The sequence below is a fragment of the Malaclemys terrapin genome, chromosome 4, assembly GCF_027887155.1.
Source record: "Malaclemys terrapin pileata isolate rMalTer1 chromosome 4, rMalTer1.hap1, whole genome shotgun sequence".
NCBI lineage: Eukaryota > Metazoa > Chordata > Testudines > Emydidae > Malaclemys > Malaclemys terrapin.
In genome coordinates, this window is record NC_071508.1 from 22,105,505 (window position 1) to 22,130,594 (window position 25,090).

The 25,090-nt window shown below is 55.2% G+C and overlaps 1 protein-coding gene across 3 annotated transcripts in view; it reads right to left on the bottom strand.

The window, feature by feature from the left end:
- Positions 1–25,090, bottom strand: part of TEAD3 (TEA domain transcription factor 3) — a 57,034-nt gene that overhangs the window by 18,766 nt on the left and 13,178 nt on the right. For all 3 annotated transcript variants that reach the window (XM_054025334.1, XM_054025336.1, XM_054025335.1), the window contains exons 2-3: positions 12,307–12,561; positions 2,934–2,998 (exon numbers count right to left, since the gene is read on the bottom strand). In XM_054025334.1, coding sequence (XP_053881309.1) covers positions 2,934–2,998; positions 12,307–12,442 — 201 coding nt within the window. In that variant the 5' untranslated portion in view covers positions 12,443–12,561. The remainder of the gene's footprint in view (positions 1–2,933; positions 2,999–12,306; positions 12,562–25,090) is intronic.

A 25,090-nucleotide genomic window follows, 5' to 3' on the forward strand; every position in this document is an offset into this window, starting at 1 on the left:
TCTTTTACTGGACCAACTTCTGTTGGTGAGAGAGAGAAACTTTCGAGCCACACAGAGCTCTGATTCTGGTCTGGGAAAGGTACACCGAGCATCACAGCTAAACACAAGGTGAAACAGATACGCATTAACATAGGTTAAAGAGACCATTCAAGAGGAAGTGAGCACTTCATAGCTCTACAGTCCTAGGACAAAGGAGGCTTAGTGGGTTACAGGTTGCTGTAATGAGCCATAAATCCAGGGTCTTTATTAAGTCCACCAGAGCTATGAATTTAAGTCTCCAGGCTCGTCTTTTGACGGTGTTGTGCAGGATGTTTTCTATTCAGAACCCGGAATATGGAGTTAGGAACCTCTCTTGGATCACCCAGAGCTGGAAATTTTGGCCTCATCTGTGCAGCAATGTGGTATCATTTCCCACACGCTCCCTTCTGACCATCAGCTGCCCCTACATCCTGCTCTCTTGCAACTAGTCCCAGCCCCTTGGCTGCTTCTCCAGCGCAGAGACTGTCTGCCGTGCATCGAGATGCCTCGGACACATTTCTGATGGAGATCACCAGGTTCAGTTTGCTCTTGGTTCAAACCTCTGCCTCCAGAGGGGACCCAGTGAGGGCTGCACGCTCCATAACAAAATTCCCCTCTATTCATCCATTCGAGTGGCACCTGCCCCTGCGCTCCCGCCCCTACCGCCAAGCTCAGATAAGTTTTCAAGGGATCATTTCAAAACTTTAACACAGAGGAAAAGTTCTACTGCATGGAGCCAACGTGGTCTTCCTTCTATCCACGTACCTAGACAGCCCTCCCGCCCATAGGATCCAAGCACCTTAAAATCAATCAGTCTATCTATGGTGCTTATACTGCCCCCATCAATGCAGTAGCAATCACTGATGGATTTTATCCTTCCTCGGAGGTAGGGCAGTGCTATTATCCCCTTTTACAGATGGGGAGCTGAGGCACAAGGATAGATTAATGATTTGCACAAGGTGTCTTTGTCTGAGCTGGGGATCGAACCCTTGTCTCCAAAATCCCAGTTCATTAGACTGTCCTGCCCCCCATTGCGGCTCCTCTTGCCAGCCAGTCTAGAGCTACCTGTTGTCACAAGCCAGGGGGGGAGCAAACGAGTAAGTGGCAGTCAGATTTCCAAGATCCTTTCCCCCTCGCGTTGGCAGGAACCCTGCTACAAACCACAGCCAGTCACAGCACCGGTGACCTGCTGTTCTAATCCCATCACAGAGCATGCACTGGACACAGCCAGAGGGAGTTTCAAGCATGGGGAGCAGCGGGACGGCTGTTGGCAACCGGACCTGTTGCAAATGGAAAGAGCCTCTCCACGGCTTATGAACAATCAGCTCCGTCCCTGGACTGGTCCAGAAGCATTCACAGACACAGGCGTGGAAATGGAGACAGGACTCCTCCTCCCTTGGTCCCATCAGGCAGGTAACACCCCAGAGCTCCCACAGCAGGTGTGATTCACTGCCAGCTGATTTTCAATGCTGCCCTGGTGCTAGTCCCCAGTTCTGCACACCTCATCCAATACAATGAATGGGGGCGAGGAGCACAGGGCTGGCTGGAGGGAGGGGATGCAGGTGGGAACAAGGAGCTCTATGACTCTCCCGCCACAACAGCCCGAGCTTCTGGTGGGGGTGGGAGAGAGCTCTTTGCCCATGCCCACGGCTCACAGGACAGTATTCTAGTGCACCAGCACCGGGGTATCTGAGGCACCTGGGTTACACAAGCGCCCCCTGTCCTGGGAAAGGGTACTGGCAGAGAGGGACTCTAGAGCTGGATCAAGAAGAAGAGAGGGGGTGAAAGATGCAGGATTTCACTAGAGATCTCAAACACGCCAGTGACCATTCAGAGCTGGAGGCTGGCCTGGCCTAGTAGGAAGAAAGGTGCCAGGTGCCCAATCCAGATCCAGATTCGAATCTAGAGGTGTTTGGGTTCAGGCCCAGATTCCTCCAGAAGCGATAGGGCAGGGTGTGTATAAAACAGGAAGATCCCATGAGCCCTAGGCCCAATCACAAACCAAACCCCAAACCAAATGACTTTGGAAGGTTCAATTAACATTTCCCATGCCCCACTCGCCATCATGGCTCCCCCCAGGAGAGGAGGCAGACATGTCGCTGCCCCATGCAGAGGGCTGCTCTTGGGACGTGGCTGGGCCCACTAGGCCTCTCACGAGGCTCGGGGATGGGCGAGGTTGGGCTACGCAGGCACACACCGGAGTGCTGACCCCAACGGAATCCCAAACGCCAGGTGTTCTGACGCCTCACGGTGGGATGATAGCAGCCGGGAACCTGCTGGATCTTAGCACATGAGCCTCTACTGCCTCAGCTAAAAGAAGCCGTTAGCCAAGGCTGCAGCAGACTCATCCATCTCTAGCTGGCCTGGCCACACCCAGAGGGGGACAGAGTGCCACACCAGGCAGGTGCAGCATACAGGAGGCTCACCCAACCCTGCTTGCCCAGCGAGCTGTAGCCCACGGGAGGAGATAAGATGAGTGTGCAGGAACAGATCAGTTCCTGGACCTCAAGCAGCCGGTAAGCGGTGGGGTAGGGGGGTCTCTCAACAATCGCTATCCCCCCCCTTTGCTGGGCTAGAGCAGCTCCCAGTGAGCCGTGTCTGAGCCTCATAACCCCCGTCATGATGCAGCTCAGCGTAATCCTCATTGCACGGATGGGGAAAAGGGGGCACAGCAAGGGGAAATGCGAGACGCGCAGCAAGCCAGCGGCAGAGCTGGACGTGGAACCCAGGCATCCAGACTCTGCCCTGGGCTTTGCCTGCTAGTTCACACAGTCCTTCCTCGTCTTCCCAGAGCGCGACGATAAGCCGAGCGAAGCGCGCCAGACTCCCAGCACTGTCCTCGAGGCTGAGTCTATCAGCCAAAGGTCTCGCGCTCGGACCCTTTCTTCAAATAAAGTAAAGCAGGTTTTTTTTACCTGTTTTCTCGTCCGTGTTTTCCCCGTCCGGAGCTTGATGTATCTCGCTATCAATTCATTGCGACCTAGAGCAAGCCAAAGAGTAAGAACAAGATCAAAGCAGGAGCATCTTGCCAGGTCCTTTGCCCTGTCCCTGACACCCAAACGCTTCTCTTCCCTAGTCCAAGAACACCCCAGCCCTGGCCTAACCAAGGTTTCTCTCTGAGCCACATGTCAAGTGACAAGGCTTTGCCAGAAGGGGGTGCTGTCCTGGCAGCTGTCAAGGCATGACTGAGCCAGCCGGTGGGGCAGGCTGGAAGGGCCTGTGAGGGTCCTGGTGACAGCGTTTATGGGAAGAGAGGGGCCAGGACACAATGAAATGACCACGATGGAGGGGACCGTTCTGACTGACAGCACGCACCGAACGGCGGGCGGTTTGTGCCGACCAGAGAGCCGGGCGCAGACACAGGACACCCAGAAACTCCCTCCCACGCCGCTCTTGGAGGACACCGCCAAGAACGGTAGGAGAGCTTTCAGCGCTCGCTCCACCGGGAAACTGGTGCTTTGGGATCACTGCTCTCGGAGACACCTCCCTCCGTCTGGGAGGGAAACTGGCAACTGTACAGGCTGCAGCAGGAGGCCAGTGAGCCTGCGGAAATGGGCGAAGAGCACGGCACGAGATTTGGGTTCAGATGTAAGCAACATTGGCAACCCCCAAAATTTTCCCCATGGCCCAATCCGCATTTCCAGCAGCACTGGCCTTTTAAACAGCCTTGCCCGACATCCTCGGCCTAATCCGAAGCAGAAGTGCTTTTGCTCCACATTTTACAGGCCAGCTGTGGCCAATCTAAATTCAAACCTCAGAGCAGCTGGGAGCTTTCTTCTCTCTCCTTCCCCCCTTCCCCCACTCCCAACCGATGTGGGGGTGGGGAAGCACGCCAGATTTATTTTAATGGACCAGATGGTGGTGGTTGGAGCTAGTCAAAATGCCCTTGGAGCTAGTTTAGGATTTAAAAAAAAAAAAAAAAAAAGTAAAAAAGCCAAACAACTTTTGTAGCAGCGCCCGACGCCCCGCGCCTTCTGGGGGCCGGGGGAGGGGCTCTCCGAACAGGCCTCACACTGTAAGGGAAGAAGCATGAGCTCTCCTCGCCCCCTCCTCACGCCCCTGCAATCCCGCCAGCAGCACAGTGACAGACAGCGCCAGGTGCTGCACTGGGTCAGCTGCGTCCCATGCCTCCCGGGGAGGGCAAGAGAAAGAAGGCTCCATACGCAGGAGTAACAATGCTCCCTCCACAAAGAGCAGCTGGAGCAGGGACCCCCCTTTGGGGGGCGGGGAGGTGCAACTCCTTACGGGGGTGGGGCAACCCCCCCTTTGCCCCCAGAGCACTCACTTAGCCAGTCCTCACTTCCCCTGTGAGGCCACTTTACAGATGGGGAAACTGAGGCACAAAGAACGGGGCAGTGACTTGCCCAAAGTCACCCAGCAGGACAGGAATAGAACTCCGGTCTCCTGAGTTCCAGTCCAGTGGCCCATCCATTCGGCCATTCTTCCCTCACACACACACAGGCAAGCTTGCCTGGGAGTAATGGGGCTCCCCACAGGGAACAGCTGGAGTGATTCCCCGCGCCCTGGGTTAACACTGACCCCCACAGGGGACGGCTGGACTACTTCCCCTTAGAAGGCAGCTGTAGCTAATCCTGCATTCCCATAAACGCCCACAACCTGGGGCTCTGGTTTCCTAGTCTCTAGCTGCACAGAATCAGGTGGGCCAAGGCCCAGCCTGACCTGTCTGTACCTACCGGGCTACCCCAAAGACGTGAGGGAGAGGAGGAGATTCCAGCCCTCAGCCGCTCCCCACTCCTTCCACCCAAGACCAACAGTCTCGGGGTGCTATCTGAGGGGCCCGGTGAGGCCGATCCCTTGGGGGTGGGGGGAGCATTGGCACTGTTAGATGCATTTCCCCTCACAGCCTCTCCATTGCAAACTACACATTAGAAATAAACGCAGCCCAAGGAGAGTAATCAGGGAACAACTGCTAAGTACCTGGCTTGCCGCAGCCATTTCCTTCCTGTTCACCCCTGGGGTCTGAGGTCTGGTCTTCCACCCTCACCCAGGGGCCTCTCAAACCCCGAGCGCCCCAGACGCCACTTCTCTCGGCCTCTGCACCGCTCCCATCACAAGGCGCGGAAGCTGCCCAGTTGCTATTGGCGCCCATGCTAGCTGTGCCTTGGAGAGGTGCTGTTGGAAGTACATGGCAGGTAGCCACACAGCCTGCCTGCTCACCCTGGCAGCGTGGATATCTCTCTTGACTCCCTGGTGAGCTGTCAGAGCACAAGAGCCTGGGGGTTACAGCTAGGCCGGGACCAGGGAGACAAGAGACCTGAAGGATCCAGAGTCATGGTGGGCCCTGGCCTAGGAGGTAGCAGCAGGGAGGCCTAGTGGCCTGAAGAGGCTGCACTCCTGGCCCCACAGCATGGTGGAAGGCATAGGGGGAAACAGGAAAGAGGTGGCAGGGTGTATGTGAGAGCAATGGAGAGAACCCTGAAGATCCCTGGATCTGGACAGAGGGTGGCAAGGGAGGAGACACAGAGAGGAGAGGGCAGCGCTGAGAGTAGAGGCCCGAAGGCAAAGATGAGAGGAAGAGGAGGGTGGAGAAAGGAGGACAAGAAAAGAAGAAAAAGTGACCACAGTGGAGGAGAGGGGCTTCGGGGTCAGTAGGCGTCCTATAGTTCCTACAATGTACTGCAGGACCCTGCCGGGAGGGGAGGACTATGGGGTGGAGCGGGTCAATGTGAGGTGATTGTATTTCCTGCCCTCCCACTGTGGGGACACACCAGCTCTCCTCCATCCCCACCATCCTACAAATCTTGAGCACGGCTGAAGGAACTACAAACACAGTGCGGTCATATGGGGCAGCCCACGCCCCGCAGCGGGGCACAGCATAGCCGGCGCAGTATGGGCCTGGGACACTGGACTATTTTCAGCGGGTATTAACAGCGCACTCTCGGCCCTGCCACTGCAGGGTTCCCTGTACGATGGGAGCCTCTTCCAGTTGCTCTGGAAGTTTGCAGAGGCCTCAAGGGGTCATCATTCCCCAAGTGCTGTGAGCGGGTCTCCCCCCTCTGTGTGTCTCTCTCTCACTAGACATGTCCTCTCCCCTCACCTCTATTTTAACAGCATGTGTCACTTCTCCTTTCCCCGCCCTGTGGTGAACTGTGCTGCAGGTAACTCTCCTCCCTCTACATAGGGGGTGGGTGGGTGGGTGGGTGGGTGGGTGGGTGGGTGTGTGTGTGTGTGTGTGTGTGTGTGTGTGTGTGTGTGAGACAGACTCTGGGAACAGCGGGAAGGCCCCCGTGCATGCCCCTCCTCCCCATCTCTATGGTACCAGGTAGCTAAGGGTCGTGCTCTCTCACTCTCTGGTACCGGCAGGCCTTGCAGGGCTGTCCCAGCCCCGTGATTCACCAGAGGTTGTGCCATTCCCTCTAGGAGGGCACGGTCCCTCCTCCAAATTACCACATTCCCCAAATTCCTCTCCCCTGACACCACCACGTGAACCAGTTGGACGGCTCTGTTAAAAATAACCTAGTGGGACAACCTTCCAGCCAATCCGCGCGCCGCAGCATACCAGCCCTGGCCGAGTCCAACTCAAGTTACACCTGCTGTCTGGGGGCAAGGCGCAGGCTCCCTGAGTTCCTGGCAACAACCCTGAGAGACAGAGAGACACCCCTTGCCGGACAAGCCCCAGCCCTCCGCAATCACCCCATGCTCACAGCCTGGCCACCATTCAAATGCTAGAGGTTACCATAGGTCAAGGTTGCCCCCCTTCCGCTGCTTCCCTCGGCCTCTCTATGCCAGCGGCTGGGCGCTCAGTCCCTCTGCAATCAGAGCACCCCTACCCCTCAAGTACAGCGCCAGAGCTACAATGCTCCGGGATCCTCCTGGAGAATCCCATCTCTAATGCCTGCCTGGATAGATAGCCATGCTGGTGGGCTGGAGAAGCCCTCATCAAGGGAAGCTACAGAATGCCCCACCGTGTCCTGTCTAGGCCCATCAGCACAGTGGCATCCCCAAGGAAAGAACGCTACAGCAGGGGATTGCAAGTGTTTCAGGGCAGGGACTGCTTCATACTGCGTAGCACAATGCAGTCCCGGTCTCGGCTGAGACCTCTAGGCACTACTGTATTACAGCTAACAAACAACGGCCAGCAATACCGTAATGAGACTCATGTAAGCTGTTGGGAGGGGATGTTACTGCAGAAATCCTCAGAGAAGAAAATACTACTGGATGCTGTCGTGATGGTCCACGACGTTACTGGTTTCAATGGCAAGTCTGGGGCTAGTGCTATAGAATACTAGAGTATTCTCTTAGTGGGATACTGGAGTACCAGGAGGTAAGCAGGTTGGGCAGGAACAAAAGGAAATGGGGTAACAGTAGATGAACAGCACCCCCTTTGCCTAGATAAACAGTGGGGTACGTGGGGTTCCCTGGCTCTGCTGGGATTAGTCTCCCTCTGGTCACGGCCGAGAGACCCTCTGGGGCTGTGTGGCCTGGAGAACCCGTGCCAGGTGTGAGCTAAGCCCTTCCCCTGTGGGGAGGACCCCGGATTCTGCGCGGCCAATGACTCATTTGCTATTGCTTCCACTATTCCAGCATGGAGATCCTTGGCTTCTCCATGGGGTTTCTCGTCAGGGGGCCGCACAGGGCGCTCATACAGGCTGGAAATAACACCCATGAAAGGGGTCAACAGCCCCACCAGACAAATTGGGGGCACAAACATAGGGATTCATTTAAGGCCATGCAGATCATACACTTGAAGGCCAGAACAGGACCACCATGATCATCTACGCTGACCTTCTGCACATTGCAGGCCACAGAATCTCGCCCACCCCCTCCTGTAATAGACCCCCTCACCTCTGGCTGAGTTACTGAGGTCCTCACATCACGATTTAAAGATCAGAGGCAAGGGTCATGGTGATTTCAATCCCTCCTCTCCCAGAAGAACTAGGATTGGGGTAGGGAAGCTCACAGCCTCTCCAAGTCATACTCCTGCAGGTGGACTTGGGTGCCCAAGGACTATGAGTTCGCCCAGCTATTCTGAGCCCCCTCCCAGACTAGACACAGACCTGGGCCCACTGTACGTTCGGTTCAACAGACCCCTCCTTGCTCTCTCCTCTAGGAGGGAGACTAGGATGGTTCCCCGCAGCCCTGCCCCCAGTTCTAAACACTGCCTACAAAAGAGAGCGGGAGGGATTGGGTGAGGCAGAGAAAAACTGGGGGGGGGGGGGGGGGGGGGCACAGCAAGAGAAGACGGTGAAAATGAGTTTCTGTACCAAGTGTGGCAGCGTGGAAGATGAAAGCAGAATTAGGCTGCCGTCTCTTTAAGCAACTGCCAGATGTCTCCCAGGGGCTGGAAAAACCAGTTTGCACACTTGGGTTTGTTGAGTGGAGGCCAAGCTCCCTAGTGGCACTCCAACTATTCCCAGAGAAATCCAAAAAATGCACCCGCTTTGGAATCCCTGCGCTCCCCAGCCTCCGTCCCCGAGGCCCTGGGCTAGAAGGGCCCCTGCTGGGCGGCATGAGTGGGGAGCAGGGGTGCAAGGGCTGAAAGGCGGTGTAGTGAAGCACATCCCTTTGGGTGGCCCCGAATCTTTGGAACAGGGGTGGGGAGAAATCTTGCTTTGTTGCAGGAAGATCTGAGAACAGGGGGAGAGGCATGGAAAGCCAGTGAGACCAGTGCAAGGGGAGGGGAGCTGTTAATGGAATGGCCAATGCTTAGGGAAGAACTTAAAAAGACAAACTCGTGCAGTGTGCTGGCGACTGTCCCCCTCCCCAGAGGTGGCTGCATTTCATGGGTGTTCTGTGCCCAATTGGTCACGTGTTTTAGAGTCTTTTGCAACTAGAGAGAGAGAGGTAAGGCATTACCAGCCGTCTTCAATTCCCTTCAGCTCAGTGCTGATTCCTGAGGGATTGGTGCAAAGACACGACTGGCCAGTTCTGATCGGGTGTAAGAGCTGTGCCCAGTTTCTCAGAATATAATCAATATATAACTATCCTAAATCCTTAGCCTTTCTCTCACATCCTCCCAGGATTCCAAAGTGCTTTACAGAGACGAACACATTAAGTGTAAGGTAGGTATTCTCCCTATTATTAGGATGGGGAAACCGAGGCAGAGTTAGTGGCAGTGCTGGGAACAGAACCCAGATCTCCTGAAGTCTAGTCTTGCACTTTAACCACTATTAGACAGTGTACACCCCCACCTCCATGGGTCATCCTCTGAGGTCATAACGCAGTGTTTATAATATGACAGTCCATCCCCATGGAGACAGGTCTGAGGTCACAAACACAGAGTTGTGACATCACAGGAGGATTCAGCCCGGAGCAGAGGAGGAGAAGACAACATATGTTTACACACAGCCCAAGTCACTAGCAGCGAGGGAGGCAGAAAGCCCAGAACAGTTTGAGGGGGTTTAAACCTCTATTGTCCATTTCATTAGAAAGGCCCCGCTCCAGCAGCATATCCCTCCTCTCGCATTGCACTGAAATACTGGTGCCATTCTCACCAGCTCCCTGGGTTTCCTTGGAGGTTTTTCATCCAAGCACTGAGCAAGCCCAACCTTGTGCTGAGCTGTTGGGACTTGAGAGATCTCAGCAGAGGATGCCGGAAATGGGGTCGGACTTCCTTATAGTGCTGGAGAAGAGTCCTGGACTGACAGCCCTAAAGACTGACACCCCCGAGCAGATAGAGAACAGCCAGCAGCAGGGCAGGTGCGTCCCGCGTCTGCATTGGAAGGACCCCCTCAAGGGGAGGCGAGTTTCAATGGCCTCGCTGCTGACAACACCCGCGAAGGTGCCAATTGAGATGGTGAAGTGTTGATGTGGACAACTGACCTGCCAGGAACTGGGCTGAGAGTCACCCAAATCACCGCACAAAGAGACCCCCCACCCGCCACCGACTTGGGCTGAACTCTAACTGCCAGCCTGTCCTCGGCGCAGACTCACTCTCGACTCAGGCAAGCACTTGTCTAGCTTGTCACGCCAACAAAGCTATGGAAACTGGAGCGTGGGCACCGCATCCTAAACCACTGAACCGTCAATGGGTGGAGGCAGGTTCCTGTATCAATGAGGCTTCCTGCTTCCAGCTGAAGATGCTGAATGCACTGACTTGGGCCACACTTGCCTATCTTGTCACGCCAATAACGTATTTAAAGTTGAATCCAAGAGGCGACGGGCCCCAGTCTCCCAGAGCCATCAATGGGTGGAATCATAGAATCATAGAATAGCAGGGTTGGAAGGGACCTCAAGAGTTCATCTAGTCCAACCCCCTGCTCAAAGCAGGACCAATTCCCAACTAAATCATCCCAGCCAGGGCTTTGTCAAGCCGGGCCTTAAAAACCTCCAAGGAAGGAGACTCCACCACCTCCCTAGGTAACGCATTCCAGTGTTTCACCACCCTCCTAGTGAAATAGTTTTTCCTAATATCCAACCTGGACCTCCCCCACTGCAACTTGAGACCATTGCTCCTTGTTCTGTCATCTGCCACCACTGAGAACAGCTGAGCTCCATCCTCTTTGGAACCCCCCTTCAGGTAGTTGAAGGCTGCTATCAAATCCCCCTTCATTCTTCTCTTCTGGAGACTAAACAATCCCAGTTCCCTCAGCCTCTCCTCATAAGTCATGTGCTCCAGACCCCTAATCATTTTTGTTGCCCTCCGTTGGACTCTTTCCAATTTTTCCACATCCTTCTTGTAGTGTGGGGCCCAAAACTGGACACAGTATTCCAGATGAGGCCTCACCAATGTCGAATAAAGGGGTACAGACTTCCCTTGGCCAGACCCTGCATTGACAAGGTGACCCTGTTCTAGTGGGAGACACCAGGCCAAATCCATGACTCTGTTGGATGAATGTGGCCTGTTGGGTTGGAAATGGAAGTGGAGGAGCTTCTGATGGAGACATGGGGCAAGGAGAGGACTCTGGGAATGTAGTTAGCTCCTCTCAGATGGGGCCCCCAAAAATTCAGAGCTGGGGAAACCATCGACACGGGGGGAACTTTGAGGCCAAGCCGCGGTTTGAAAACACAAATCCAAAGGCAGTGCCGAGTGAGCCTTGGAAGCAGAAGGAAGTGTCTTGTTTGTGACCTGCACGAGAGGCCAGACACACCAGCTTTCACGCCCAGCCCCAGGCGTGTGGACTCCCTGTGCAGAGCCTCTCTCTGGCTGCAACTTCACCAAACCAGTCAGTCAGGCAAAGCAGAGAGAGGGAGGGAGCGAAAAAAAGAGGGAGGGAGCGAGAGAAGGGAGAGATGTCACAGAGGGAGGGACAGAGACTGGGGGAGTGCAAGGGATCCTCAGCATGGGGAACAGAGTTCAACACTACTTGACAGGCCTGAGCCATTACAAGATGGCCACCACCTCTGCCCCAGTTTGGCTTCCCTTTCAGTGCTCCCCACAGGCCAGTAGGGACACGGCCCAGATACTGTGGTTGAGATATTAGGTTAGTGCCCCTGGTGCAGACAGCAAGGGCCAAGCCTTGGAAAGTGACGGGGCAGAGGGGAAGGCACCGCTCATACAAAGAGCTCCTAATGCCTCCGTGTCAGAGAAGTCCAGGCTTGGGGCACCTGAGGGATGAGCCTGGAGGAGCAATACCCCTTCAGAAACTCACTTTTACCTTCTCTCTCTCTCTGCCACCCTCCACTCCCCTTGCCAGCCAGCAGTCACCCAGATGAGGTCAGAACGCGGGGGCTGACACAGGCTGATTTCAATCATCCACTGGATGTGAGAGACCGAAAGTCAGAGCCTCAGGTGCTGCAGAACCCACCCGCCCCCCACAGCTCTCCCAAGGCACCTCAGTCCTGACCCACCCCCGCATCCCCAGCTGCTCCAGCAATAGGCTCCCAACGCAGCTCTGCCGATCGACCTCAATCCTGACGCAACTTGCTCTGCTAGTCAAGGTCTGGGCTCCCCCCATGTTTGCACCTCAATCCTGAGCCCCCAGCTACTACCATCTTGGGCATCCCTAATCCCCACTTGGACTCTCACATAACACTTCCGTCAGGCTCCACCTGCTCTGTGAGGAAAGAGAGGACTTTCATCTCCAGAGCCAACCACCTAGCACTGGCAGCAAACCCAAGGAAATTCCCTGCTCTACCCCTGAATTGGAGTCAGAGACAAAACATAATAACCAAAGGGATGTATTCTCAATTTAATTGGACTTTGCAGTGGGAATGCAGGGGCAGCGTTTGGTTCTAAGGGAGGTGTGAGCTGCTCTTATTCATCTTAACTGGATGTTCACTCTGAAACATAATGATGGATATTTGAATAGGCACACAGACCCTGCAGTGTCTGTTGGGTCAAGCCTGGATCCCTTCTAAAACCAAGTGCGGCCTGGTCTCACTCACCGTACATCTTGCCTTCGTCTGAGAGGATGATTTTCCGCCGGCCGCAGGGGGGGTAGATCGCCAGTGCCTCCTGGAAGCTCTGCTCGATGTCTGGACTCCACACCCCCTCGGCATCATTGTCCAGACTCTTGTCCATTCCCTCCTGTCCATCTTCCTGCCCCTCCCCGGGGCTGCCGCTGGCGTTCCAGCTGTTGGACGCTATTGTGATGGCTGCTCTGGGCTCCGACCCTGAGCCCCAAATGGCAACTCGACAACCTGAGGGGACAAAGCAAAGGTCAGTGATGGACGTCTCCTGACATCCTGCCCCCAGCTGTATGCACTAGAGTACACTGCCTCCGACCAGCCAAAGAAGAGCAGGAGGACACAGGGGCTGGGAGGGGAAGTTCCTCCTCTGCTAAGGATACCAGCAATGAATGTATTCACGTCAGGTGAGACAAAGGGGTTCTAGAGCTGGCAGCAATGCCCCTATAGAAACTATTGGAGCCAGAGATGGGTCTGAGGTACATTACAGTGCAGCCCCCAGAAACCTCCAGCCCCGAAACGCAACCACATCCCCTGCCCCAGATCATAGCCTTGCCCTCCAGGAACCTCCAGCCCTGACCCTGCATCCCTCTTCTATCCGTATCAAGAGAGGAGAGCAAGGCTTTACCGGGCAATTATCGGCTCATCAGGCAAGAACCAGCTGCCAAGTTACTGGCTCTCAAGGGGTAATTGCACATGGCAGGGAAGGGCTCTCTGCCACCTTGAATGCAAAGACAGAAAATAATAGAGATGGAATACGGCACTGGTTCTCAAACTTTCGTACTGGTGACCCCTTTCACACAGCAAGCCTCTGAGTGCGACCCCCCCTTATGAATTAAAAACATGTTTTCATATATTTAACACCATTATAAATGCTGGATGCAAAGCGGAGTTTGGGGTTCAGGCTGACAGCTTGCGACCCCCCATGTAATAACCTTGCGACCCCGTGAGGGGTCTCGACCCCCAGTTTGAAAACTCCTGGAATACAGGCTGGTACAGGGGTTCGCAAACTTTTTTTGGCTGGGATCCCCCTTGAAAATATTTCAGGCTGTGATGACCCATACCATGCCACCCTTACTTCTGTGCTGCTGCTGGCGGTGGCGCTGCCTTCAGAGCTGGGCACCTGGCCAGCACCCGCCGCTCTCGCAAACCCCTTTTGGGTTGGGACCCCCAGCATGAGAAACGCTGGGCTGCTACATGCTGGGCATTAGAGAGGTGGGTATCGCTCCACTGCGGCCCCCTGCTAGTTACACGACCACCCCGCTCCTCGCAGGCCGTGCCACTGCCTCAGAGCTCCCCGGCCTGCTGCGTTTTGGCGTAGTCGTGCCTCAGTGCAGGGATGAAGCACAGGCAATGCGGGGGGGAGGGGGAGGGCGCAGAGGGGGGGGACTCAGCGTGGTGTCACTGCCCCCCACAGAACAACACAGAGCCTGTGTCAGCACTAGGCTCCCTTGCTGTGCAGAGCATGAAAGCCCTGTTGGGGAACCCCTCGGGGCTCAAAGCCCAGCCTCGCCAGCAAAACCCTCTGGGGCCAAACTCTGCCCCCGCCAAAGACTAAACTCCCCAGTGGCTTCAATGGGAAGAGTTGGACGTGAAGTGTAGACAGGAGCAGGGTTTGAAATCCCCAGGAGGGACTTTTGGCGGCACCCAGGAGATTTGGATGCCCAATTCCTCTTGATATGAATGGGGGCCAGGTGCCCGGATCCCAGCTCCGAAAGCCTCAGCCCCCCGTCTTGCTTTGGGACTCTTGTTCAACGTGTCTATTTGGACAAGCCTGACCCTCCCCCGCCCCCTGAAAGGTCACTGGGTGTTGTGTGTAGGGCGCAAAGCGCTCATGGGGGCCCCCCAGGGGAAGCTCTGCTCCCCGGACAGGTTCTGCCAGACAGGCCTCAAACCAGCGCCTGCGACTTCACCTCCCCTCTCGCTCCCCCCTTTCCTGCCCAGCTCCCAGAGCAGGCTCGGTGTTTTGCAATAACATGTTTGGCGGCAGCTGCTGCTGGTGGGGAGCTGAGAACAGAGGTGTCTCCTTCAGCTAGAGGCTTCCCGGAGGGGCTGGGAGAGCACGCGAGAGGTCTCCAGTACAGACATCTCCTTTTAAAGGAACTGCAGCAAGCTGCTGGTTCAAGTGCGCAGGGATTTCTTTTTTTTTTTTTTTAAAGTAACTTTTTTTTCTGTCTCTCCCCGAGCCCCGTGATGTCACCCAGTCTCTCCCACTGCTCCCCCCTCCCCGTCCTCCACCCGCACACCCCCCTTCTTTGGGAGCAGTGTGGCCAAATAAGGAGAACAGAATTGGAGCAGTTAGCCAAAGAGAAGGGGGAGGGATGGAGAGAGAGGCTGCTGCGGCTGTTGTGTAGCTTCCCGGCTCCTCAAACACACACACACACACACACACACGGTTGTGAGTGCCGCACTGGGACGGGGCGTGGGGACAGGGTTTTTTTGGGGAGCATGGGTGTGCAAGAGCTTGCAAGGGGAGCATAGGTGCAGGCAAGAGCTTGTTAGCTCAGGAGGCAAAGGGGAGCAGGGTCGAGGAGCCGCTGCTGGAGAAGGCGAATGGGGTAAAGAGCAGCAGGGTAACGGCTGAACGCCTGCCAGAGACAGACACCCACGTTTCTGCACAGGGCCAGGACGCAGCAGAAATTTCCTCTTCTTGCAGCACATGTAGAGAACACCCTTCCCTGGAGACACCATGCTTCCTCCCACCCCAGGGGACACAGGAACCCCTGTGTCTGAGCACACCCCACTGCAGCACTGGGGGGAGGGGGTACACTGAAGCTTTCTGCGCAACTACTGCAGAATATCGCAGGAGGGTCCTAGAAGGGAGGAAATGAGGTTTGGAAGGGATGTGAACCCCCTTGCTTCATGGCATGGCCACTCCCTACTGGGGGTCAGGAGGAAGCTGTCTCTGGGAGCAGGATGTCCTTGTAACTGCAGAACCTTCCTCTGAGCCAGCTGGGACTGGTCCCTCTTGGAGACAGGATGCTGGGCTGAACAGATCCTGGGCTGATCCAGTGTGGCAAGCCCTGTGTTCCCAGGAGATCCCACCCAGGAGGCTCTAACCAGGGATTTGGAACCCAGTCTCCAGCCAGCCACTACTGTTAATATGATAGTAGTTGCTGAAGGCCCCAAGCAGAATGGGGACACTGTGGCGCTAGGTGCTGTACAAACACACATGCAGACCTCAGGCCTGTGTTAGTGCCCAGGTCTCCCATCCCTGCTTTCGGCTGAATTAGTATCCACACGTCTTCTCATGCTGACCCCACTAGTGGGGAAACCTGAGAGATCACCTGAGCTTTCCTTCCTGGCAGGTGACGACACAGTCAAAGCTCTGAGGATTTGGGGCTGGGAGGGGGTCGGGGGAGAGAGAAGAAGATATTGCTTCCCTGCCCCACCCAGTTGGGGACAGAGAGGAAGAACCAAGAGTGGCCTGGCCACGGTGCGAGTGGCAGCCACTGGGAAAACGGTGTCTTGCCAAGCCAAGAAATTCCATTTCCTGGAGGGAGGGTGCAGGCGAGCGGCGAGTCATGGCTTTGACGTACAGTGCAAGAGATGATGAATCCAAGGCTCCACCCAGCCCTTACAAAACAGCGACCACAATAACAATTGGGAAACCAGACATGCTGGGCTTCCTTTGGAGGTGTGGGGCTGCCTAACCTGATCGGCGTGGGGGAGGGAGGCTGGAGCGAAACATGTCACCTTCCTTCTTTTACATCAGCTTGTCCTTGGGGAAGGCAGAGGGATTCCTTCCCTCAAAAATCAGGGCCATGGCCTGCTCCTCTCCCAAATCCAGGAGGTCAGTGAGTTCTGTAGGTCCCTTGTATCAGTTCTCCAGTAATGTCAGGGGCCTCGCAGTATCAAACTCAGCTCTCGCAGCTTAGTTTGCCATCTTTATCAGCCCCCCCCAGTGTGGCCAGGAGATTGGCTGACCTTTGCAAGCAAGCTCTCCAGAGGGCATGAGGAGCTGAAGGCTGTCACAAAGAGCTGGGGTGAGATTTTCCCTCAAGGTGCAGAAAGGTCTCAGATTTGACCAAGATGCCAGACCAAGACCAAAACTTCCTGAGTGTTAACGTCCCCATTTCTCAGGCAGGTCCCTCCAATGGCGACCCTCTTTCCTGGAACTCATCCAAGCCTCCCACTTGTCTCTTTGAGTGCGTACAAAATTATGACCTCACCGCTCAGAATGGAGAAGATACCTTCTCCAGAACCAACATTCTAGGGGAGTTCTCATTCTCCCAGAAGCTTCAGAAAATTTTAGCACAGCCCATGAGAACTACCTACTTCCATCACCTCTCCCCATGGGGATATATTCATCCACTTTCCGCCTTCCTACCGTCTCTCTCGTCTGCTGCTTCTCTCACTTTCCCCTCCCTTCCTCAAGCTTCAGGTTCCCTCTTAAGTAACCCATCAAACTTCCCCCTCACAACACAGACACAGAGCCAAAAGCTTAAGTAAGGGGGAGGCGGGGAAGGCTGGGGAGCACAGCTCCCCCATCTCCGCTCTAAGCAGAGAGGAGCTCCTGTTTCTATCTACTTTAATCACTGCGTTGGGCTGGATACTCACCAATGTGGTGCGACCACTTTGCGCTGTACCACTAGTGGACTCTGACACTAATGTGGCATGACCAGCCCATCGTAGAGGGATCCCCTGGCAGCACAGAGCCTGTGAAGAACAACTCTCCCCTGCTGGTATTGGTGTAGCAGAGATAGAGGGCATGACCAAAGGAAAGGGCGTGTGACCTAGATATGCCAATCACCAGCTGTGGGGGATCAAATTTGTGCCCCGGGCAGCCAGTGAGAGTCCGAGCAGCCTTCAGGAACCAGCCCTAAACAAAGACCACATCAGGATTTGGGGGTCAGGGTGCAAAGGGGGGCTTTAAGGACATTGTAGTGCAGGAACACACATGTGCACAAATACACACCTCCTGACTTGCACTCTCTGCAGAACAGCTGTCCCTCCCCAGGACCTGTGGGGGAAGAGTGTCCAGGACTGGAAAAGCAGGGATGGTGCAGGTCAGAGCTGGTACGTACAGCAATGCCAGCAGGATACCTGGGCTCCAAGGGCTGTCTATATCTAGTTCATCAGTGCCAGCTGTTTCTTTGTTAGGCTCATCACAGTCTCTCTCCCCCAGTATTTTATTTTATTTTGAGAGCACATTTTCTTGCCTGCCTTCATCTCACTTTGGCTCCACACCTGTTCTCCAAGCCGCTCCTTAAAAATCCAGGTAAAAATAAGGACACGATACATGGCACCACAAATTCCATCCCCAAACTCCAAACCCCCGTCGGCACACACGAAGCAATACACATGGAGCTGGTAGGTTCCAATCTCACACATGTGGACTCCATAGATGCAGCAGCGGAGGGAGGGAATGTTTGAGTTTGGGGGAGAATAAGCATGGGGGAAATGGAGGCAAGCAGAGAGTGTGATCTTACAAACACCAGGGTGACTGTAATGGAGAGAGTTCTGCTTTATAAGGGGAAAACTGGGCCCACAGAGATGGAAGGGGCCTATTTAGCTTGAGTCCACACCCCTGTACAAGGGCAGAATACAACAACACAAGAGATGCTGCATCAAATATTAAAGCAATGATGTCCTTGATCTCGGGTTGCTCAGGAGTCACAGGTTGGGAAGGAAACACGGATGCAGATAGGAGCTATAGTGTTTGTCATGGACCCAGGTCCTCGGCGGAGAAAAACTGATGTAGCTCCGGTGACTTCAACAGAGCTACATGGATTTACACCAGCTCAGGGTCTGGCCTCAGGAGACAGGTGTAGCGAAGGCTATTCCTGATGGTGGGGTCAGCTTCTGCCGGCTTTACAGAGAGAGGGGAGAGGTGGGGACAGGAATGAAGGCCAGTGTTTGAGGAGCATTAGCAACATGCTGCAGGACTGAGAGGCAGGAGGATGGAGGGTCAAAAATCCAAGGATGAGGTTGGAAGCTAGGAGGGGAGCGTTGTCCTGGAGATTCTGTAACGTGAAGGAAGACAAGGCCTGCCAAGGATGGGCTGGCATGCCCCTATTTACAGGGAAGGGCAAGGTTACAACATGATACAGAATGAGATGATCTCACAGGCTCCCAAATACATGTCTCATTTTTAGCCTGGGGAACTCATTGCCAGGGGATGTTGTGAAGGCCAAAACTATAACAGGGTTCAAAAAAGAACTAGATAAGTTCCTGGAGGATTGGTCCATCAATGGCTATTAGCCAAGATGGGCAGGGATGCAACCCCATGCTCTGAATGTCCTTAGCCTCTTGTTTGCCAGAAGCTGGGCGTGGACCACAGGAGATGGATAACTATAATTGCCCTGTTCTCCTCATTCCCTCTGAAGCACCTGGCATTGGCCACTGTTGGAAGACAGGACACTGGGCTAGATGGACCATTGGTCTGACCCAGGATGGACATTCTGATGTTAAGCTGACACATGCTCAGGTTTGTTTCAAAGTGCACTGGAGACCCTCCCCTACACACCCTGCTTGCACCAGAAGCCCCAGACACCAGAGACAGACCATCACAGTTCCTGCCTAGCAGCCAGTGCAGGGTGGCTCCTGGTTATCCAGCGTTTTGTCCAGGCTGCTTTTTAACCATCCCAAGCAGTGGTGTATTCACCCCTTCCCCAGAGAGCCTGTTCCACTTCCTGATAGAGATCACAGCCAGGCAGGCTGTCCTGACATTCAGCTTACGTTCTCCTTTCCTTATTTCCACCTTCTTACTCCCCTCTAAACAACCCATGATCCTTCTTGGGAATTATACCCTGCAGACACTTTAGAAAAGGTATTTCAAGCCCTTTCCTCACCACTAATTCAAGCTATGCATTTACACTCTCCTTCTGCAAGGATCCTGCCTGCCCCTCCACTGCTGGTGCTGCCCTCCTCTGCAGTGACATCAGGGCTGAGAGCAGCCTGCACAGGTGGGGTATGGCTCAGCCAGACCCTGAGTGTCTCCGGACACTGCTGTCGGGGAGAGATCTCCCAAGAAGCCTCTGCACCTAGCATCTTACTGCAGCAGAACTGGAAGGAGGATTCTCACCTGAAGCGAAGGTTAGAGGAGAAGGTTCCTGCATTCCGGAATTAACTAGGAGGAGAGGCAGAAGCATTGGGAACAACAGAGTCTAGCTCCCATCCTGGTCTTAGGGTCTCCCCAGCTCTGTGCCACAGCACTGGAGCACACTCAGGGTTGCAATCAGGAAAGTGCCTCCTGCTGCTGGGGAGAGAAGAAGGGAAGCTAGCTAGGACGTATTGGAGCAGGGGTGGAAGCAGGATCTGCTACAGGAGAGTTGGGAAGGCAGGAGGATTTGTTGACATAGGTGATAGGAAGGGACAGCTGCCCTGTGAACTGGTTCAGCTCCTATCTTAATGTCTCACTGTGGGCCCACCAGGTTGGCTGGTGCTGGGTCTGTCCTTGCTGGGCGCAAAGGGGAGCTCGTCTTTCCCCGGGCCCCCCGCATTTAAAAAGGATAAAAGTTCACAGACAAGCCCAGACAGGAGGCTGCTGGCTGGGAGCTAGTGCAGCAAGCTGCACCTCTCACCTGAAAGACAAAAAGTTTCAGCTTACAGCCTGGGCGTGACCTCCCCTGGTGCAGAATCCACTCCTGCTGACAAGAAAGCCGGGGGGGGGGGAGGGGGGGGGGAATCCAAGGCTGCATGTTCCACTCCGATTTCCCCCTGCGGGGAGTTTCAGGCAAGAGCTCACACCCACCTGCTGCTCTCTGCTGAGGCGATGGAGGGGAGGGAGATCCCTCCAGAGCAGCAGCCCTGCAGTTAGAAAGGGGCTCACACCAACAGGGTGCAGGGCCCCCCGATGTAGGGTGGGGAGGGGAGAAGGAGCAGAGAGGAGAAACTGGCTTCCCTGCTCTGTGCCAAACCTGTTCACGTGGCTTCAAACACACAAACACATGGCTTTGTTGTCTAAGCACCATGTTCACCACCCCTAGGCCTGCAGAGTTCCATGCAGCTGACATGAGGTCCTGCCTGGAGAGGATTGCCCCAACACTCACCATTGTGCAGGGCCAGCCATTTTCCTCCCCAGAGGTGGCTGCATTTTGGGGCTGTGTATACATTGTCATATGTCCCTGTGGGATCCTTGAGGACAAGAGGCACCACACAAATGTAAATGACCATCAAGTGAAATAGGGATAGCTGGGATCAGCCCTTGCAGTAACCCACAGGATGGGAGAGGAACAGGAGAGAGAGATGGAAGGGAAGCCCTGTGGAGCGTGTATTATACTGCCACAACCTCCTATGGGGAGAATTCTACCACATCCCCTAAGGGAGACGTTCACCACAGCAGGTAAAGCAGCCAAACGGCAGGGCTGGCCCAGCCTGGCCACGCTCACACACCTGAGTAAGGAGCTGTACAAAGGGCCAGAGAAAGAGAAGGTCACCGTGACCTTCGGGAAGGCAGAGAGATTCACTCCCCCGCCTCGCCAAGCGGCTCCCCATTCCCAGCCCCAGAGACAAGCCAAGGCCAGTGGGCAGCGTTCAGTTACCAGAGCGTCCGGGAGGTTTCACAGCTCAGCGGGGCAAGCTCCCACCAACGCTGCCTGCTCCCTCGCTCTGCGGCCCCATCCTGGGGGAGACGCATTGGGTGTATTTATAGCACAGGGGGAGGGATGGAATTCGATTGCCAGGTTCAAGTCTCCAGCGCAGCAGCAGTCTGCTGGCCTGGCACAGCTCTCTGTCAGAGGGGCCGGCGAGACAGAGTCCCAGCGAAAGGATCGGAGAGAGGCCTGGGCTGGAGCAGAAATCCAGAGAGGCCCAGAGCAGAACCATCATCCAAGTGTCCCCTGCGCCCCCAAGGACATCGGGGTTTTAATGGGTCACATTTAGAGCTGCTAGTGTGAGCTTCCCAGCCAAACCACAAATCTGAGGGGAAGTTTTCATGAAACGCATCAAGCAACTCACCCTGTTTGTGGTGTGAAAGTTGTTTGGGAGCGGCTTGAGAAAGCCTGTACAGATCCCCCATGGTCACGGGAGCAGGCTGGGAGGGGGCCTCCAGCCCCCCATGGTCATGGGAGCTCAGCCCAGAGGTGAGGGGGCCGGCAATACTTACAGAACTCCCCTGGCAACACAGACATCGACCCAGCATTGCCAGGGAGCAGATACACACTATAGATCCTGTGTGGTCACTGCAGGCTCATCACCATGGGTGTGGGGCCCTCACAAGGGCCCGGCCATTTGCGTAACTCAAGGACAATGTCCCCCGCAGCAACGCCAGCAGCAGGCCGGCTGCCCGGCTTTCTCCCTGAGTGGAGCCACAGATAGCAATTTGGGAACAGGAGGAAGCAGCCTGGTGGTCACTGGGCCCCTGCCACTTGCATACCCTGCACTACCGCAGCAGAGCTCCCATCCCACCAGATGCTGCCCACGAGCCCTAGACTGCTCCACAGGCGAGCAGGGCACTGACAAAGATACAAAGATGCCCTGGCTGGGGAGAGACGGGGTCTCTGGGCAGGACAGACAGCAGTCTCTGTGCCTGGGATTATGCAGCCCAGCCTGTCCCTGTGCCGGGGTCAAGCAGGCACTTCAGGGAGCTAGGCGATACAGAGACTGGGTATCAGCCACTTGGGACTTTGCAATCAACTAAAATCTGAGGGGTGGGACAGGAGGGTCCCCTCTCCCAATTGTGGGACTCTCTGCCTCATTGGAGCTCGAATGCAAGAAGCATTTATTCAGAGACCCAGCAAAGCTGAGGTCCTGCTCACTCCATGAAGGACCCCCAATGATTCCTGCAAGAGCTGGGGCATTAACCCCAGCAACCTGGCTGCAGTTCCAGTGCGATTATCTGAACGACACCATCTCATCATCTAGAACTCCCCAGCTCGCTCTTCCCTTCCCCTCCTGAGGGCTGTAGTGAAGCGTTGCTGTGTGCCGCCAGACAGCTGCTGCATTCCACCCCAGAGGTGGCTGCAGTTCAGCGATGCCAAGATATACACAGCTTGAGGAGGACTTTGGGATATTTTGAAATAGACAGCACTACTGGAATTCAGAGCCATCGGGGGGGGGGGGGGGTGCAAACATTTCCCTTCCAGGACAGCATGCCCATGTAACGGCCCCAAGCCATTTCACACAGCAGCTCTCCAGCCCCTCCTCATGTGTTAAGAGCGTTAGCCAAGAGAACGCAAAGCCCCAAAAGCAGGCTCTGAACTCCAACAGGAGGAAACAATTTGCAAGCACGCAGAGGCCTTCTTTAATATGCTTCTAATTTCTGGAAGGAGAATGCTTGCCGGGGGGCATTCTCCATGATGCTGCCTCTCAGCCTCTCCCCCACGCCCCCCCCCATCTCTCCCATGTTTGTTTTGTCTGCATGTTAATACATTTTATCCGACTGTGTGCACGGGAAGGAAATGGGGGAGGGAGGCAGGGACGGGGCGGGAAAGCCAGGCTGCCACCTGCAAAGCCTGAGGGGGGGCGGTGCAGCTCAGAAGGTGGGAAGGTGGAGTGGTTTCAGGGGAGCCTGTAGGGAGAAGGGACCCCCAGATTCACAGTGCTCCATCCTACAGGGGTGGCAGGGAACAACAAGGGGGTGTCCGTGTAGGGAGGGTGCTTCTAAAATCCTCGATGGCGAGGGATGTTAGTGTAAGAAATTAAAACAGCCACGGGAATGATGTGCCAGCTGCTCTGTTTCTTTCACTGTCTCTACGGCCTGTGGGCCGGGGTAGGCCACGTCCGATGCTCTTTACAGGGCACACAATGGTCGATTCTGTCCACAGCGGTGTGAGAAGCGTTGTCAACACCAGCTTGGGGATGGGGGAGTTGACCTGCTTGACATCCAGCGTCCAACCTGGCAGCTCTCGTGAAAGGCCCCACACGTCCTGGTTCCCAACACCACTTCTGAGCCCCTCCACACTGTCCCAAGCATCGGTGGAGGTGCATGGGACTGCCAGTGCTCGCCTCTCCCCAAAGACAGAGCGCGTGGTATTGCTGCCTGCCCGGGGATCTCAGATTTTCACCTGTGGTGACTGCACCACCTGGCCAGCCCTCACCAGAGAGATCTCCATCAGCAACCACAGCCTCAGCCTGCAGGCCTATCACCAGGGCCTCTAACCTCACACGTTTGGGCTGGGGGATCCCCAGATGGGAGCGTTCCAAGGACTCTTCAGGCAGCGTTAGCGGCTCAACAGATGGTGCCCCAGTGGAGCACTAGGAGGTTCACTGCCTTTCAGAAATCCTGGCCATGAAAGACTTCATGGCAGTTTTTCCAAGAGTCAGGGTGTTAATCCTGGCGTCCTGGTCACATCGCAGGTTGGGTGACCACATTCTGCAGACCCTAACCACCTCCCTTCCCCACGGTTTCCATGGGAGTAGTTTCCGTTCACTTCTTCCCCTCCTGGAAAACACTCTCACATGCTCTACCCCAGAAGTGGTTGCCTTTCAGCAAGGAATAAAGCAATCCCTGTCTTTAGCTTGAACAGTAGTACGGGATCCTGGGAGTGGTGGTGGTGGAAAGCATTGTATTAATCAGCAGAGCACACCACCAAGGTATTTCTACCCAACAGTGCTCCCATAGGGACCAAACCTCAGAGACCAATCCATACTAATGGGTGGGGGTTTGTGATCTTTTTCTAAACTGTTTCCGAGCTGCAAGGCCCTTTGATATTTAGGGATTCCCATTGCTTGGAAGCAGACTTCACTTCTACTACTTGCTACCATCAGGGTATATCCCCTTGCAAGGATCCTGCCTGCAGAAGGGACTTAGAACTCCAAGCCACTGATGTGGCACTATAGGCTCTGTAAAAGCAAAGTTTCAGAGGGAAGTGTAGCTCAGTAACAAGCCAGTTAGTGAGTGCCTGTCTCTCATGCCCGCCCCTCACTGGATCCATCCTCCTTTCCTGCGTTCCCACCCCACCCCACCATTCAGACAGACAGGGGAATGGATGCCAAAGGGCCCCTGGATGATCCAGACTTGGAAGTCCTGGGACTCTCCCAGACACCCCTCCCCCCGACTCCTGCTCCCTTGCGAGACAGCCTGAGTAATTTCCTTTCCTCTATCACTTCCTGTCTTTTCCGGACTGGCGTGGAGCTCAGGAAGCAATCGGAGCGAGGAAACCACAAGAGGCCACGTGGCTCCGAGGCCACGAGGGATGCAGCACTGATGGATGGTGGCTCCTAAAGCGACAGCAGACTGGAGAGTGGGCTTGGGTCTCCCAGGCAACCACCAAGTCCATCCCGTCCCCTTTAGGCTACTTGTGTCCCCAGATGTGCTGGTCACCTCCTACCCACCAGTTACAAGCAAGGACACAGGCCCCAGCCCGTGCACAGCGAGGCAGATGGCCACAGACCCCATCCTAACAAAGCTGCTCCTTTTCCTCCCCAGTGATCCACAGAGGAACTTTCCTGCCCAGACACCAGCGAGGCGTGGAGACGGGACACCAGGGAACCGAGGCTCAGAAGGAATGGGGCTTAGGCCTTTTCACTCAGCCCAGCACCTCTGACCACCTCAGGAAATGTATCTTGAATGGGTCAAACCCTGCAGGGCCCAAAAGGTTTTACAAACTGTAGCCCTGTTCCCAAGAGGCCTGACACTCCCACTGGATCATCCACCAGGAATTAATGGTGCTTAGCACACCTCAGGATCAAGCTCCTACATACTGGAGTCACTTCACCCATCACTGAAGCACAGCCATCTCTGGAGCACGGCAGCCACTGAACAGCGCACAGTTAGGACAGGAAGTTTCCAATTGCCAGGGGAATGACTTAGACCGGATGTAATTTGGCCAGTAGCATGCTGAGAAATATCATTACAAGTTAAACCTTTATTTCCAAT